The sequence below is a fragment of the Semicossyphus pulcher genome, unplaced genomic scaffold (genome assembly GCF_022749685.1).
Source record: "Semicossyphus pulcher isolate SPU_LCO1_2020_fin unplaced genomic scaffold, fSemPul1.0.p SCAF_15, whole genome shotgun sequence".
NCBI classification, from domain to species: Eukaryota; Metazoa; Chordata; class Actinopteri; order Labriformes; family Labridae; genus Semicossyphus; species Semicossyphus pulcher.
Window position 1 is genome coordinate 2097447 of NW_027211659.1, and position 18496 is coordinate 2115942.

The following is an 18496-nucleotide window of genomic DNA, read 5'->3' on the forward strand; positions in this document are numbered from 1 at the left end:
CTGTGGCGAGATTCCATACAAAGTCAGTGCAATGACGCAAGTAGACGAGAATTCTTCCTCAGCAAATTTGCGTCACGTGGTGTAGCGAAAACCTGTCAACATCGAGATTATACTGACGCCGTTGGTAACCATGGAGATAAGCCCTGCTTCCTCTCCTCCATTGTGGAAGCGAAGGGCAAATATTCGCCTGTTATTTAAACGCAAATTTTGATCCAGCAGTCAAACTCACGCGCGAGGCGAATATTCGCTTTGCGTTTGGTGTGAACGCACAGTTACAGGAGAAAGGGTAAAAGGTTCTGGGAACAGCTTTTCAGGGTTTGGAACCCACAGATACAAAGTGTTCTGGGGAACACAACTAGTAGTGAGTTTAACGGAGTTAAAACTTAAAAAGGCGTTTCTAATCCTGTACGTGTAAGAACACGTCCTTGTAAGCATATACTGTTTTCGTGTTCTGACCGGACCTGAATTCTATCTTAAATATATTTTGTTTGTTTAATCTATTTTTTGCTTTTTGCTTGCCTTGCCTTTATTGTCCCAGTCTCTAGTCTCAAGTCTTTCTTCATCCAGCATCGTGTTATTTTTGTAAATTACAGGTCAATTTAGAGTTAACTAGATAATAATAAGGCATGATATGACCGACAAGTCACTACCACACTATTACTACTAAGGCACCATTGTTAGCCATAGTTAGAGTCCTGATTAAATTACACTTAATGTGATTTACCTTGTTAACCAAGCCAGTGCTAGCGTTAGCATAAACTTTAGCGTTTGCTGACCCCTCGCTCCTCTCCGGCTCCACCGCCTTGTCCAAATGTGGTCACTGCTAAAATGCTGAACTCAATGTGTCAAAACGGCCGGGAGACACTAAAGGGTGACGAAACTGTTGCTACATTCACTTCTTAAATTAATTCTGTGCTACAAACCTACAGAAAATATTTTGGCTCACTTCTAACTGCCTTCAACTGCCATCTATGTAGTAACAGTGTTTTTAATAACGTGCCTGTAAGCTTGCAGAAAATAAAGAAGAATAAAGAAAGTCTCAGCCTCTTACACAAAGTAATTAATTAGTGATTCTATAAAGATGTCTGATCCTAATAATATCTTGATTTATGAAACAGTCGGCGCATATTTAGGCCACTACTTAAATATACAATCCTTAGTTTTTATTCTTCATTAAAAAAACACACTCTTGTTAGCATCGTAGTAAAATAATGTCTATATAAATTACATCAGTTAAAGCATTTCTGTTTGATTGATGTTGACAAGAGGAGCTCAAACTTAACTCGACTACATGCTCACACAGGCAACAACACAATGCGCAGAAAACCAACCAAAAAAGCTTCAGAGACAAGACACATAAATTCTCAACTCTACATGAGTGAAGCCCGAGGCCACCAGGAGACTTACTCAGCAGCTCGTCTGCCAACACCTCCGCTAACATGTCTGTTTGACTCAAAGGAAACTATCATCTGCAGGTGGTGTGTGTGATTCACATACAATCCACTCACACACGACTCATCAGGTTTCTCAAAGCCTCGGTGCCCACAAGTTTCATCAACTTATAGAGAGTTGGATCTTAAAAATAAATCTCACGACTTTGTTTTGCAGAGTGACTCTCGTAGGTGTACTCGCAGGGAGGGTGGAGTAAGGTTACAAGCATTGAGGATGTGTTGTTTCCTAAAACCAGATTCCTGCATGCTTCTCATTCCTGCCGCGGCTGTCAGATGTACTGCGAGCGTTCGCAAATGTTACTCGGAAATCAGTTCCAGTTTTAACGACAGGCCAAAGGCTGGCCTAGTTTCCCAATGCGGTCACACCTATTTCATAAATCTTACTTTACGTAACTCACTCCACCTGAGCTTCACACAAATATGTGTCTATGCGTTTAGCTCTGATTCCTCTGATAATGAGACTGCCTGCCGCAAAAGAGTTTCTGTTATTGTAGCACATTATTAAGACGCATATTTATGTTTATAGTTTGGCACCAATCACAAGGGGCCATATTAAGTATTACCTGAGAAAAGGAAGACGTCAGGTGACTTTTATAAAGAACAGCTAAGTCAGTCTGCGGTGGCTTCTGGGGCCAAGGGATGTTTCAAACCAACACATAACATGAACCCAGGAGGGCGGCGTTTAACTTATTTTATCACTTACGTATAAAATCCAACTAACCTAAGCAGAGTTCTTATTTTAACCCCAAAAAATAATCTTTTATCTAAACTTATCTAAAACATTTTATGCCCAGTGTAGAGCTGTTGTCTTTTACACGCAGCTGGAGGAAACGCAGAGAGAGGCTCGTTCTTGAGATCTTTTCCAAAATATGAATAATAGTGGTCATAGTGCAAAGGTCGGCTCCGGCGTGTGGGCTTGTGATCATGCGATTCACACACTTTTCTACACTGAAACGACAACACAGACAATGTTACGTAGTTGCTGATACTCTTCTTCTTCTCCTTGTTTTTCAGGTGCATTAGCGCCACCTTCTGCTTTGGAGTCCTACCGCGAGTGTGCTCGGGTACCGACTGAAATTATTAATGTGAAAGCTGACCGGGGAGAGGAGGGGGGGGGCAACCACGCTCGGTACGGGACGAAGCAATCGTACCCTTAGTGACTGTATTGAGTTAGCATTAGCTAATTCGAAAGCTGATGCTATTGTTTGCTTGCGTCAGCTGTAGCTTGTTCTTGTCACTTGTGTCCTGAGTAAAGTGATTAAAGAAGTCTCTTTATTACAATAATGCAAACAAGTACTTCTTATAATAATCACTATAATAATAATTATAAAGTCCATGATGTTTACATTAATCAGACAGATATGCAATACCTGCATGCAATAGATACAGATAGGAAATGCAATTAGAGGTCAAATTAGGACAGAGAGCCCGCAGTTTCCCCCCCCCCCAACACAAATCAGCCATTTATGCGGGAATTTCCCCGTAAATGAATTTCAGGCCCTGAGGGAACGAATGTGATCCAATGTGTGAGGAATTCTTGGAAATATTTCATAATTCGAATGAAAATGACTTTACCATGGAAAAAGCAACCATATTTCCTATGAACTAGATTAATCTGCAATCATTCATCATTATCTTTATCTAGACGTCTGTGTGAAGTTTATATAGATAGGGCTGATCAGGATGTGCCTTAAGGCAGGTGTGCCAGGTTTACGTCCTGACTCATATTGCCAGTCATTGTTGACATTTTTTGTCACTCCAGGAGGTTAAATTACAAGCTTGAGCTGAGTTTGACCCAGACTGGCCCTCACCTTTGAAGTAGCTCTTGACCCTCAGGTATCCCACGCTGAGACGAAGGACCGACAGTTTGTCCAGGCGGGAGCGGACCTCATCGGTGAACGGCAGGAGGTCCGTCAGCCGGTCCAGCTCCCCATTCAGCCGATCCCTGTGGCGCTTTGAAGGGTTCGATTTAACGACTTCATTGCCGTCAGAGATCTTCTTCCTGCGGGGTAAAAAGAAAACATAAAGCTGGTTATTGAAGAGTTAAATACTCTGAGGCTGTGTAGTATGAATGATTCAGTCCAGGCAAGGCTAACCGGCCCTGCCAGAGCATGCCATCTGTCGTCAGGTGCAGTATGAGACATACCAATTAAACATTAGCGACTATAAGCAGTGTGCTTCATAGTATCAAACCTACTCAGGGAAAAGAGGCAGCCGTAGATGTGACTAATAAAAGTCTCGGTTCACGTGAGTCAACAGTGCATCCGCTCCTCTGATGAGCGTTTGATGCAGGAATGCTTTCAGCGTCTCATGAGATCTGTTCCACTGAATGCCACCAGAACAATGACTGTTTTATCTCTGTTAAAACAATAAGTACAGAAGAAGATCCTCATGAAGCTCGGACCAAAACAACAGTATCGTGTTTAAAAAAAAACCCTAATTAGGAAATAGTGCAACATGAGCTAACATGATGGAAAACAGTGCAATGATCTGAGCTGCATAAGAAGTTCGGAAAGGAAGACAGTTTGTGACAGCTAAGGTAACGTTTGGGTCCGGGCCTTCTAATTGGACAACCAAGCTGGAAGTGCAGAACAGGGAAGTGAACCTCTTGTTGCCTTTGCAGTGATCATCTTGTGCATGTTTAGAAATGCATCACAAACAGAACTCGCACGGTTCTCTTCACACCTGTCAGACAAACTCTCAGTAAACTTCTTAGTAAGATAACAGAGAGAATGACAGTATAACTTAACATTGACATTAAATGTTGGTTAACTTGGTTAAATATTCAAGAAACACAAAGATAACTAGCTCTGTAAGTAAAGAACACCTGCTGGTAAATGACCTCTAATAATACCTTTAACACCTGACTAAGGATCCTGAACACTTAAATCTAAATTAATAGCTATTATGGAGAGAATCAACGATTGTCTGCACTGGAAAACTACCTCGCCACAGAAGCAAGCTCGTACCTGTCTGATTATAAAGTGAAGCAATTAATGAGATCATTTATCCAGAGAGAGTCGGACCTGTCGGCCTGTTTGGTCTTTTGCACAGCGGCAAGACCCGATCCACTTTGGGTTATTCTTAAGGTTACAACCTTCAACCAATAATAAAAAGTACAAACACCAGGATACCAAATACACAAGCTAACCATGACTCATCCCATTGGCTACCTTTGTCTTTTGTCAAACTGGAAACCAGTGTTTAACCGTGACAGCAGCTTTATTTGCTCTGCTTGACTTTCACTTTAGGGGCAGCAGGGATTCAGACCACCCATGCTTAAGTGCAAAAACACCAACTCACGACAAGGCTGGCTGGAGATACATGTCATAACTCACAAATCAGACACACATGCTGCTCGGGGAGTGCAACCAAGTCAGTGAGAGGGGGGAATGGGGACGCGTAACGCCGCTGTTGTCATTCCTTTGTTACACACCTGCACAGAAGAACTCAGACAGGCTGAGCGCAGACCTAAAAAGCCTCAATATTTATATTCACTTTAGTCTATGAAGTGAAAAAGAAAGAAAAATGATCAGTCGAGTCCCAGAGCCCAGATTCGGGTGTTTAAGACAAAGCACAACTGTAGGATATCAGATTTGAAGCAGTGCATGAACTGGATCTTTGGCTAATGGTAGGTTATAACATTTCCTCCTCTACCACTGAACAGTCTGCAGGGAATGCAGCCTGAACTTGATCACTGGCCTCAGACCTCGAGCCGTACCTTCTCAGAAATGGAGCGGTGCTGATCTCACTCTCAAGAAATGCCAAAGGAGACAAAAGCCAGCATTCAGAACCATTTTTCCACCTTGATTTGGTATGGATCACGGGGTTGAGCAGCAGACATCAGACGGATGTTCGCTGTCAGAAAGAGCAGCGCTTCACCTCTTCCCTCGGGTTCTGTCTGTGCCCCTTGTCTGAAGGGCAGAAATCTGAACCCAAACACCTCCGACTCAGAGTCCTTGTTGAACTCAGTCTGCTGTGATGACGCTGACACACATTTGTCTGCTCAGAGCAGGCGGCGCATCGGCCAGTTCCAGAGGATGACTCAGAGCTTCAAAAGCACAAACAGCCTGATTTCTATACACATTTGGCTGCTGACAAATTTGGACGTAGGATAGTTTACAAAAGCAGACTGCTGCCGACAAAGACGTTTCCATGCAGCGAGGAAAAAATAGAAGAGAGAACTCACACTGAATAACATGTGGTGAAAAGAAATGTACAAAAACAAAGATGATGATCAGGTTACAACAATAGTCATTCTATTAAACAAGATCCTAAAGAGAAGAAACACTGAAAGCCTTTTAATTTAAGCTTTTCTGCTCGTTTCTGTTCATGCTGAGAAAAAAAACTCTTCTTAACCCCGAAGAAAATAAGTTATGCTTCTGTTGAGTGTTATCGAACGGCACAAAAACCAAAGAAGCAGTGTGAAAGCATTCAAAAAACAAGGACGGATACAATCGGATTGCTCCGTCCAAGGCCTCAGAGCTATGCAGAGGCAAGAGCGTGACTGGGCAGCAGTGTATCCAGCTATGTTGTGGAGAAGCTATAGATGTGGGAGAGACATGTGGACACAGAATTGGATGCAGGAGTTTCTATGAGAATATGAATGTTTTATGATATGTTTTGTTTGAGGGGCACTGTTGGAGTCCATTTAAAGTACCATCCTCCAGGAGAAGGCAAGCCACAAACTCTGAGACCTCAAGTCAGTTTGAGAGTTTTAAAAGCTCATGGGATGGGACCGTTTTGGGATGAAACTTCTGGCCTAAGAGGTATTCCAGGAAGGAGCCTCTCCTGTGGACCAGTGGGGAAGAGAGGGAGGTGGGATGGTAACTTCTATGTGTTTGTCCGTCCTGCAAAGTGTTTTTCTAGCTTTGGAAATGTGTCAAAAACACGAGGCTCTTAATTCACTCTACCTCCCAGGATGTTTAGATGAGTCGCTTTTTTACAAGTTTCTACTCCTACCATGTAAACAATGGTTCATTCCATGTGGTCTCACTGATGAAGTTAACTTTATGTGTCATATGAGACTTGAACTGCTTTCTCCTGGCTAAAGGTCCCATGTTTGATTGGGTTTAAACCAATACTTCCATCCATCCATCCATAATCTATACGGCTTATCCTGTTCAGGGTCACGGGGGGGACTGGAGCCTATCCCAGCTGTCATTGGGCAAGAGGCGGGGTTACACCTGGACAGGTTGCCAGTCAATCACAGGGCTGACACACACAGACACACAACCTTTCACACTCACATTCGGGCAGTTTTACCGATGTCACCAATGAACCTAACGAGCATGTCTTTGGACTGTGGGAGGAAGCTGGTGTACGCGGACAGAACCCACGCATGCAACGGGAGAACATGAGAAAGCCCCTATACATCCGAACCGGGATTAGAACCAGGAACCTTCTTGCTGTGAGGCGCTAACACCGTGTCAGTACGGTTACGTATGTATGAACTGACTTTACATTGATAATTTGTCAAACACATTTCATGCCATCACCAGGTATTGCGTTGCTAAGAGGTCACATCTGCCTGAGCCTTTGTTTACAGTGTATTTAAGTGTAGACACTTTCTACAAAGTTACACCACATCATTAGAATGAGTTTAGTGTCTTCATTTATGGCATGAAATAAGTGAAGATCAAACCTCCAACCGTACGTTTAATGACCTTCCACCTGAGCCACAGCCTCTTCGTGTGTTTGCTGCACCATGCAGATAGACACACTGATATATGATTAGTAGTTCACAGATGATGATTAAAGTATTTGGCAATTATTTTCTTTCCATCGATTAATAGAAAGTAGTCGATTGATCTTACAGCTCTGTTTCTAACACAGCTTAAGCAACAACTGTAGCGCTGGTTCTTCTACTGTTAGCTGTTATCTCTGCTCACTCATCATACAGGTTTTATTAGTGTCAGAAGCGGAGATATGTTTCCTGTTAGTGATAGACAGTGATAAAGGTGTCTAACTGGTGTTTGTGAGCGACTCAACTCTGAAAAGGAAACAAAGGGCAAAAGAACAAAGGGCAACTTTGTTATTCACTCCGAGTGTTTTGGCGCTGAACCAAACCTCTGTCTGCCTGCGCCTGTTTCTCACAATCCCTTTAGATTACCGAGCGCTGTTTAAACAGATTATCCCTTCTCATTAAGGTTAACATTGCTGGCTGCAATAAATGCATAGTCACACCATAAAGTGAACAATTTTATAATCCACTTAGTCGAGTACACTTTCTCACACACACAGCACCTCTGTACTCTCTGGGGGGGCTGCACTGAGCTGTATACACTGTAATTAACCCACATTTTCCCAGCAACGTGTAGGAATGCTGCTACTGTTGAGAAGCAACACTGAGCATGAACAAGAAGGAACAAAGTAGGTTCAAATGTTATAGGTTTATTTTTAGCAGGGAGGCTTTTGGTTGGCGTAGAGCTGTGGGCTTCAGAGGAGGTGAACGCTGCAAAGATGGAGTTTTGACTTTGCATCTTTAACATTAAAAGTACATGTGAACAATTGCATGCAGACTAGGGCATATTTATAATAAGTGATTTGATATTGCTTCCAGTTTGAAAAGTATCCAGATACAGACAGGCACCTAGAGAAACCAGAAGGTCCATGAGGTACACAGCAAACACAGGATGTCCACTGGGGAGGCTGCTAGCTGATGTCCGTATAAATCATGCCATGTTGTTCTTATCTTTGGAGGAAAACCGAAGTCACTTTCACTGCCACAAACTTCTTCTTCTGTGATTTTTTTAAGGGCAGCTCGGTTCGACATGTTGGCAAAAAACTGCTGTTTAACTGGCTGGCTATTTCCGCATCGCGATGGCCTGTCTGATCCAGTCTATCGCACCGCAACATACGTTTATCCAAACACCTTATTATTGACCATCCCTGTTGCAAACTTTAAGGGTGGGTGACTCGGCTTTTTATGAAAAATTGCATGCAAGAATATGTTATACGAACATTTTTAATAATATAGTTGGATGCATGGCAGAGGGAGACTGGCAACATACTCAGCAGGCATGCGGGTAATAAAACAGGGAATTTGGATGGCCAGATCTGCCGTGGAATGCCCCTGAGTAGTGACCACAGCTTTTTACAGTCAGGCTGAATGGTGCCTTTGTGCAGCTGTGCCCAGCTGGCCGTGCAGGAAACCTCAGTCCTCGCTGCACAGTCCAACTTCTCCAGAAACACAGACGTCTGCACACAGGCCACCTTTTTATTTTGGGATTTACACTGGGAACGGCCTGTATGCACTCTGCTCACTTTCAGCAGACATACAGTATGCTGCTCTTTGTTGACTCTCAGTGCATCAGTGTTGAACAAAGGGATTGAAAGATATTGTGAAATGCTACTATTAATAATTTTAAAAAGTTACACAAGTGGAACCTGTCGACCTGTTTCTTATGCAAACAGCTTAAGGACAGACTAAGTTTGAAGACTGTTGTTAATCCCTGTATTAAGAGTTTTCATTTAATAAAAGGACCCGGTGACGAGTTTTGAATTGCGACGGCTGTATCTATTTTACTTTAAAACAACGTCATGGTACGCTGACTTGGTAAAAGGGAAGTTGGCTCCTCTATTGTTTTAACTCTGTGCCCATAACACCTGTTCTAGTAAGATGTTATGGTGGTTAGGTCTTCATTGTATCTATCACTCATTCAGTCTGTTGATCAAACTCGGTGCTGACAAATTTGGAACGATGTTCGGAGACAGAGACGGCCGGAATTTGTTGCTAAGATGAGGAGGAGTCGCAGAAGTTACCGACGGAGCATAGCATGGCACCGGAAAGGGGGCGGAGCTTAGCGTGTCAACACGGGTTTTGTGTTCCAATCATTGCTGATCGAAGCCAAGGCGATAATTAGCCGGGTCTACTGCAGAGTCATTGGACCCCTGTCTGAATGCCTATTGTAACCTTTCCCATTAAAAAAGCCGGGTGTTAGCAGGTTGATTGACCGGTGGGAAAGCAGCATTTGTCGACCTCGCATCTGGTGCTGGGGTGCCAGCATACAGCGTAAAAATAAGATCAGAAGACTTCAAATGTGTGCTCTGGAAAATGATGTACATGTTTCTTTATAGTTTGACTTCATACCTAGAGCTTTTTGATTAGGGGTAGAAAAAAGTAATTAGCAAATATTGTGGAAATTGATCCAATAGTTTGAATCATTTTCAAAACAAGAGTGACAAATAATTGCTTGCTTAAGTTTCTTAAACAGGACTTACATCTTTAGTTAGTCAAGATAAAAGTGAGTCTTTGGTTTTTTGACTGCTGTTGGACAAAAGTAGTGATTTAAGACATTACAATTTATGGGACATTTTATAGACAAAACAATTAATTGTGAAAACATATAATCAGTTTTATCGATAATGGAAGTAATCCTTAATCCTTACTGTGTATTGAAAAGATTTGCAGTGAAAACAACTTAAGAAAAAAAAGGTTAAACAAAAGGGATAAAAACAGAGAGCAACAGGCACTGCAGCTCTGCACACAGCCAGCAGTGAGCCCAGAACTTTGAAGCGCGAGGCCGTACAGTATCACATTACAATAACATACTCTAGAAGCCCTCGAGCCCTCATCTCTCTCCCCCCTCCTCTGTTCACCCCCCTCCCTCCTCGGAGCATCGCGTGAGAGCAGCAGCCGACTCTCCAACTTGATTGTGATTAATGCGCGAGGGCAAGATATCCATGCCAGATCCTAGTTAGACACATTCTTAAGGTGGTCCGCACAACAAGTGGGAAGCAAAACCAGAGCAGACCATAAAAGTCAGCGCAGAACACAGACCACAGTTCACAGTGAACCGGGTGTACGGCTCGGTATTGTCCCAACAGATACCTTGGATTTAAGGACACAAGGTTGACATATCGATTGTAGAAGTTTCACAAGGATTCGCGCGACCTTAATTTAACTTACGTTGCTTTTTCGTCAAGTTTCGAACGCAGCAAACGTTAAATTAATCCAACGAATACACATTGACTCAACTGAATCCACACATACTGCGATTTTAGACAGAAACCACTCCTATACTGAAACACTGAAAAGCTTTTGAAATATGTAAAGCCTGAAATATTAACGATAAGTCGTTTTTAAGGCTCACATGATGACCTACAGGCCTTTATTTTTGTTTTGTCCCGTCTTTGTTGGCATGCATTCAAATGGCTTGTTTGGAAAAATGTATGAATTGAATCAGATTTAATAAAGGTTTAATTGAAATAATACGATTTTTATACAACTTTTACTGCAAAACAACTTAATTTTATCTTCCACCTTTCGATCACTCGCAGCACTGGTGTAGCCTGAACGTTGGTTAGTCTTTCATGTTATTTAACTAACTGGTCAACGTAAACAGTGCGCACAACCTAAACTTTAACTCAAAATGTAACTTTCTGACGAGTTTCATCAAGATAACGACAAAAACGGCAACCTGTAAAGTAAAGAGAAAGGAAATGAATATGCCCAGCGCTACAGACGTTCATTGCTGTGCTCTCGTATGCATGTAAAAGCACTTTGTAACTTTAAAAAGTGCTTTATAAGTGAATTAAATAGCACCATTATTACAGATTGTGACTGGTCTTACTGTTTGAGGACAGGCTTCTTCCTCTTCTTGTTTGCATAAGACCCTGGGTTTCCCAACATGGTGTCACTTCTTTTAAATGCTCACAAACTGGACGTTAGCCTCGCGTTATTGCTCCTTATTCACTCCTTCAGAGAGTCTTTCTCCATGCACTCAGTGGTCACTCGTTTAGTCGGCCGGTGAGTCAAACTTCCATGGTAAAAAGCTGCCCGGGTCCGCGGAGGTTTGCTGCCGCGTTGACAACTCCGGTGGGCGGACGCTGTCGCTGACCTTGGTCGGTGAAGCGATGCGGGTGAGATTGAGGCAGTAGAGTGAGCACTGTAGGTAAACTGAGTGAGGGGGGAGTAAAGGTTAACTTAGAAAAGTTTAGGGCAGAAATCAGCCAATGTCCCTCCCCCAGTCTTTGGATAAACAGCGCAGCAGTATTATTATTATCGGAGTTTTCCTTCTTTCCCTCGCACGGGGCGTTTTCAGGAAATGTGTACACTGTATGTACAGGCTGTCAGGGCTCAGTTTTAAGGTGGACCGGGCTCGTTGTGGCTGTCAGGCATGTTGCCTAAGCTTCTGCTTTTGTAACAGGCAGAATGGGTTGTGATTTTTATCTGGGTTGGGAAAGTATGTTCTTTGGTTGACTTTTCTGACCACAGCAGGAAATGTTTTAGAAAAGTTTCCATAATAACTTTCATAATATCTGAGACACATGTATTGTCTTGTTTTTGTTACACCCTAAGACATAGCTTTCTTGTCATTTACCCACTATATCAATGCATGCTTTTGTAATCATACATTTAAACCTACACTCAGCCTTATGTTGAGAATGCACCACTGCCAACACACTCAGGCTTTATTTCAAGGAATAAAAGAACAAACACAATCCCGGGGATGAGAGAAAAAGCATTTCCTGGCATACTAGCAAAGTTTATTATTACATGTCAATACTTATTATCCTGGATGGCCATTTTATTCAAGGGTTAAAATTTTCCTTTTATTGGGTAAGTAGAAAAATGACACATTAAAGGGGGCTTTTAATTTGTAAGCTGTTACTAGGCCAAAACTGGTTCATGTTAGCACTCTATCAAACTATTTGGCCACTCAATCATTATGTGATTTAGTATCTCATTCCAAAAAGTTTGCATTAACATGCTAATATGGAATTGCCTTCCACGAGGCTCTGGCCCCTTGATGCAGAGTTTTGCTCCAATTCCGCCACAAAAACACTGGTGAGATCGAGAGCTGACTTGGGCGACGTTTCCTCCATGATTGGGTTTGAATTTCTTTCACACCAAACTGGAAAACGTTTTTCTTTATGGACCTGGCTTTGTGCACAGGGACTTTGTCGTGTTCAAACAGGAAGGGGCTTTCCCCCAAAGTGCTGCCAAAACATTGGAAGCATGCTATTGTCTAAACTATCATTGTATGCTGCAGAATTAAGACTTCCTCTTAACTTTCTCAGAACTAAAGAGCCAAACCCAAACCATGGAAAACACCACTAGACCAAAAGTTCTCAGATTTGTGTTCGCCCTTTAAATGTTTTCAAAGCTGGTTTTGAGAATGTAATGGGCGCTGTCGGGCCCTATTTTTACAGGTTTTATTGTGTAAATCACTCATAGAAATAATGAGTTTTGGAAAGACTTCAGCTGGCATCTCCAAGACCGGCTGTAAAGGCAGGTGACTGACTGGTGGACGGAGCTAGAAATACACCAGTCAGTTAGAACTGAAGAAGCCTTTCGGATGAGAGATGAAACGTCTTCAAGCACTTCAACCAAGTCCAGTTGCCTTTTGGATTAAGCTTAGAATTACCATGACCTGGATGACTGAGAACCTTCACAGACACGTCCAGTAAAAATGCTTGTTTTTGTCGCAGACAGACTCAGATTGTTGTCCCAAGTTTCTGACCACAACACACAAAGGATCCCTACAGAGAGAGACCTTTTTGTTAAAGAGTAAGATTCTTTTTAAAAGCGGAAAACAGCTGCTACATCACTTTCTTCAAAGCCACCAGACTGACGAGAACAGTAATGCTGTTACCTTGCAGAACATTGGAGTTGCGTGTGGACCACTGCATTGATTGATGCGTTTGTATTACTGCTTGTTAAACAAATATTGTGTTGGATCTGAGCACACCATTTAAAACACCAAACTCACACGATAACACAAAAAGTTTAACAGATTGAAGCAGCAGCAACTCCCATGTTCTGCAAAGTAAAAAAGCTGTTTTTGTCAGTGGAGTCTGGTGGCTTCAAAGAAAGCGATGTAATGACCTTTAACAGTCAAACAAAAGTATCCTACCTTTACATAAAGGTCTGTCTCTGTCAGGATCCTTTCTGTAATGTTGTCAGACACTTAATAACAATCTGAGCCCGTCAGAGGCAAAAACTAGAACTTTCAGTGGACGTACGTTTATGAAGTGCATTTCCATCGGTGATTAAGTTGCAGTCATTACAGTCATTTACATAACTGCTGGCTAAAGTGCTGGCAATTACCCTTAAAAGTAAAGTTTTACCCGACATCATCCTACAGTGAAATGCACTAAAAAATGGAGCTGCTTACAGCTGCAAGAAAAGAAGGCTGTGACTTAGTTGGCAGTTTATTAGAAAGGCTACGCCCAGCTGTCGTATACATTTGTCTTGCAACAGTCCTCCTATGTTGAGGTTACAATTATTGTCAGTGTTTGGGTCATTGTGTTTCTTTTATTCTGTCCATCCCATTTCTTTCAAGGAAGGAAAAGCTAAATTATTGTTTGATATTTTTATTCTCTTGCTTGAATAGTTGATTGTTATCACCCACCTTGGGGCACATTGGTGACAGATAGAGACATGTTGCAGACGGTCCCCATGGCAGCCGTTCACACCCTCAGCTTTCACCATCCTCACTCTGTAAACAGCCGTGTTTATCTTGGGCACGCTGCACTTCCTCTTTACTGCTCTCTGTCATCTTCACGTCACTCACTCTTTTCAGATACTAAGAACTGCTTCCTTGATGGCACAAAGAGAGCACTTTTACTTTTTAATCATGAGGCAATGACCACATGATTTACTTATTTCTTTATTATGTTGCAACTAAATGATTTCACCTCTAAATGCACGATTTCATCGGCTGTTTTGAAAGAAAAGAAATGTTTGTTTTGATCTTGCTGTCTTTAGTGAGCGACTGTTTGCTGTTTTTACAGACACGGTCTAACTGATTGTGTCACTATTGTCAAAACATTCACTATTTGTTTTCATAATTAGCATCTGAATATAACTGCAACACAAGCACCTAGCAACAAGCTCCAAAGTACCAAACATGTGAGAACGCATGCTGCAGATGTGATGTGCTTTCATCAGGCCCTTGAGTTTGAAGTTTATCTCTGACAGCTGATTCGTCACCTGCTGGATGACTGAGGGACGCCTGAGGTGCAGGCTCTGACAGCGAGGCTCTGTCATGTCAGAGGAAGGATCCTCTTTTCCTGGTAATCTGAAAATGACATGCTGAGAGTCACAGTGACAGTCTCCTTACTTTGATCTTTGGTACCAACTGTGTAGGCCTTAAATCTTGAACTCCTTTGCGAAGCTTTGTCACACCTTTCACACGCTATGAAATCCGAACCCAGATTTGATTAATAATTGATGGTAAATTTGATACTTACATCATCTTTCGGAGCATATCCTCATACTTTAGACTCTTGGACTGTTGTTGCAGATATCACCAGTGTTTTGGTAATCTGTAAGCAATCATTACTTCCCACCATGATGAACTACAGTCATTTTCTGCCTGGCTGAAAATGGATAACTCTAACCAGTTTAGACATCACAATAGGAAAACATAGCACACAATAAAAATCTAATATTGTTCAAATAAAACTCACAAGTATCTGCTCTCAGTTGTTAACTCCACTAACACTCAGAAAACATGATATTGGCAGGGTGATGGAAAAAGAGCCACTTCCTGCTAGCATAGTGGTGGGTATATGTTGACTCCTGGGGAGCAGTTACACAAAGATATTTTAGACCGATCAATAATGTACAGCTAGTCTTAGTGAGACACTTTCACAGACATTAAGACCCCCGCAAAGCGACCCCCAGGTAACTTTGAACTAAAAGGCATGTTTCCACTGGAAGAGTGAGCGACACCTTCTGACTTGTGTTTCCATAATTTGGAATAACTTTTGGTTAGCTGACAATTTTGTCCAGCGAGCACTGAGAACGGAAAAGAAGTTTTAAGAGACAGATTTAAGTGTTGGAAAAGGGCCTGTGTCTGCTAGCGCCGGGTTTTGCGCTGGCAGCGCCCACAACCTCAATTTCAGAGCGCTTTTCACCGGTGCTTACTGTTGCTAGGTAACGAAAGTTGTATGTAGGCACTTCCGTTTCCCTTGGTAGTGACTGTTAAGGGCCGGATCAGACAGAGCGCATTTTGCAGGCTGAGGCGCACCGCACTTTTTTGTTGAAGCCTACGGTAAAAAATAGAGCAGCTAGCTGCGCCTTTTTTTTTACTGTTGTTAAGGCAACCACCGAATCATTACCTGTCATTTACCTTACAGTTATATTGTAAACTGACAGAAGGCCCGCCTCTCTCTCTCTCAGAGCGTTTCCTCAAAAACGCGAGGCACTCTGCAACGCAAAAGCAGGGCGGAAAAAAGCCTCCCTCTCATTGAAAACAACTACAAAAACGCGCTCTGTCTGATCGTCATTTTAAATCACCTGGATACACCTGGAGATTGTACCCTCGAGAAAACAAAAGGATTAGCTTCTCCTCCGCCATTGTTGTTGACAAAGTTGATATTGGAAGTCCCGCCCCTTCTTGATTTTGATTGGTCAGTGAGGGAGAAGTGAGCGACTAAAAACAGCTGACCCCAAAGGCTCAGCGTCCTGAGCGCTGAAAACGCTGACATGAATTGATTTTGTGTAGAAAATCGGCGCTGGACACAGGCCCTAACACAATGGTGAGGAGGTTTTCAGTTGGGTGTCGTTATGAAGAAGGTTTTTATTCATTTAGAATTATAAACTGTTATAATGTCACCTATTGTTTGGTATTTTGATCCTCACCATTGTGTGTTTTTGAGCCAGAAGTGACCATATTTGGAAGAGAGGCTGGACATCCAAGAAGTGAGTTACCTGAGCAGATAGCGAGCGGCCTTCACCTGTCACTCAAAACAGCCACGCCCCTAAGTAATGATAACATTAATCATTATAATTATAATAAAATGCTGACCATGCTGTAAACATGATTACTTATGCTGTAAAGTTGAGTAATTCAGTATTTCAGTAGGTCTCTGTGGGGATTGAAATGTTTTTGGAGCCTCAAGTGGTCATTCGAGGAACTGCAGTTTATGGCACTGGTGCGTTAGCTACATTTTTCAGCCTCTGTTGCAATTTGGTATCTTCTACACTTTTATAAGTAACGCCGCATTATCTCATGTTCTTGTCATATTATTGTCCTGTAATCTTTATGAAGCACATTGAGTCCTTGCCTGTAGTGTTTAAGTGCAATAAATAAATTGACTTGATTACTTTCAAAGATTGTGAAACCAACGACTGAAGACTTTCATCTGAAATCTCACTGTTAGCTTGAGATAAACCAAAGAACTCTGCCAATAAAGCAAGCTCAGGTGAAAGTTGGAGTCTCCATCCAGACACTTTCTCTTTGGCCTTCCCGCCCAGAGAGCGTGAGCAGTGACGGGGACAGGATAACAGAGCAGCCAGGCTCAGAGGAAATGTGAAAACAGCAGCTGCAGATCCACAGACTTCAGCGTGTGGTTGCTGCTGAGCACCGCACGACTGTTCCCATGCGATTAACCCGCTCTGTAACTGTTTATTTGTCTGTGAAACATTCCTGTGTGACAGCCACCGTACACGGCCATCAACACCAGGCTGCGTATCTTATTTCACACTGACTTTGGAGCAATGTTTTATTCAGCCCAGCAGCGCTTTTTATTGTCCTCCACCCACACAACATTCACTCCCTCAAACTTAGCACAACACTGTTTATTTTTACTGTTTAGATTTCAGCATTTCAACAGTTCAGTCAGTTCAGACGAGCGCTCAGAGAGTCTTTAGCGCCGCAGACTTTCTTTTACTCTGAGGAAGATTTAATGAACGATTTCCCAACAGGTGAAGAGGAACGGTTCAAACAAATGATCGACAGTAGAAATACAAAACCTCTTTTGTTCTCGCCTTCAGGGTTGCCAGTTTAGCTCAGTGGTTAAAGTGTGCCTCATGCATAGAGATGCAGTCGTTGACGAAGCGACGCCGGGTTCGACTCCAACCCTCGGCCATTTGCTTCAGGTCATCCCCACTCTCTCGTCCCTCATCTCTGACTCCATCCCCTCTGCTATCGATGAATGCAAAAAACCCAAAAGATAATTTAAAAAAAATGGATAGTGTGTGCAAGGTTTGCAAACTGTGAATCGCAGGTAATCTGACTAATTGTTATTCAAACGGCCTCCTGATTAATCAGCAACTGAAAAGCCAACGGAGAGCGAATGTCTGGTGGGACATCGAGACATTTTAAATGTTTAAGATATAATCTGTAAGATTTTCATCTAAATAAATGTCTGTTAGGTCTCTATCTATCGCCGAATGAGGTAACACAAGGGTGACTGAGTCTATGGCCCACTGATGGAAGCCTTTGCATTTGCAGTACATAGTATTATTATGGACTGGGTGTCTGTGGCGCCGACTTAGTGACGCGTTTTCCATCAGCCAGCAGTGGTTGGTCTGCCAGAGAGGGTAGGCGGATCCAAGCAGCTGCTTTTCCGCTCTCTGCAAGTGTTGCGAGTAAACAGTAATCTACTATGGCTGAACAAACAAAGAAAAGATGGATGACTACAGATACAACTTCAACAAGAAGTGAAAATCCAAAGAAGAAGAAACAAACTCGACGCTCAGATGAAGCAAACAGTCTGAAAAGGAAAGCGACCGTCAGCCAGGAAAATCAAGAGTTACAACCGGAGCCGACCGTGGACGTCACACATGCTGCACTGAAGTGTGCTCCTGTAATTACTGTTTATCGCCACAGGTGTCGCCAAAGATAAGGAAACTGAGATCTTTGAGATAAGCACTTTAAAATAAGGCCTAAGTCCCTCCAGATTCTAAACACCCTTCTGTCTTCTCAGTTGGCGATCGATCCAGACGCAGTGAAATGATGATGATTCATCAGATTTACAATCCTGGAACAAAGCATGACATCATAACAGCCAGTGATTAACCTGTGAGAGGTTTACACTTTAATAGTGTATTTGTCTTGGTGTTGGATTTACTGCCTCAGCTGAAGTAATAGATGGAAAATGAGACAACCCTGCATCCACCTACCGTGATATCCTGTTGGCCGTCAGCGCTCTGCAGAGTCCTTTTCAAACAGGCGGAGGCCTGACGAGAAGCAGGGCCGCTGCCCTGTGGGAAGGAGGAATCGCGTGTGAAGGACAGGAGGGCCGTTTTTAACACAGCGAGATGTAACTGAGCTCCATTATACCCTCAACCGCAGCTCCATTAAAGT

General features: G+C 42.6%; 1 protein-coding gene across 1 annotated transcript in view; it reads right to left on the reverse strand.

Moving 5' to 3' along the window:
- The window catches only part of LOC138592031 (aryl hydrocarbon receptor-like), a 32942-nt gene extending 21465 nt beyond the window's left edge, over nucleotides 1-11477 (reverse strand). The window contains exons 1-2 of the mRNA XM_069662642.1: nucleotides 11027-11477; nucleotides 3263-3453 (exon numbers count right to left, since the gene is read on the reverse strand). Of these exons, the coding sequence (XP_069518743.1) occupies nucleotides 3263-3453; nucleotides 11027-11085 (250 nt within the window). The 5' untranslated portion in view covers nucleotides 11086-11477. The remainder of the gene's footprint in view (nucleotides 1-3262; nucleotides 3454-11026) is intronic.
- Nucleotides 11478-18496: the final 7019 nt, after the last annotated feature.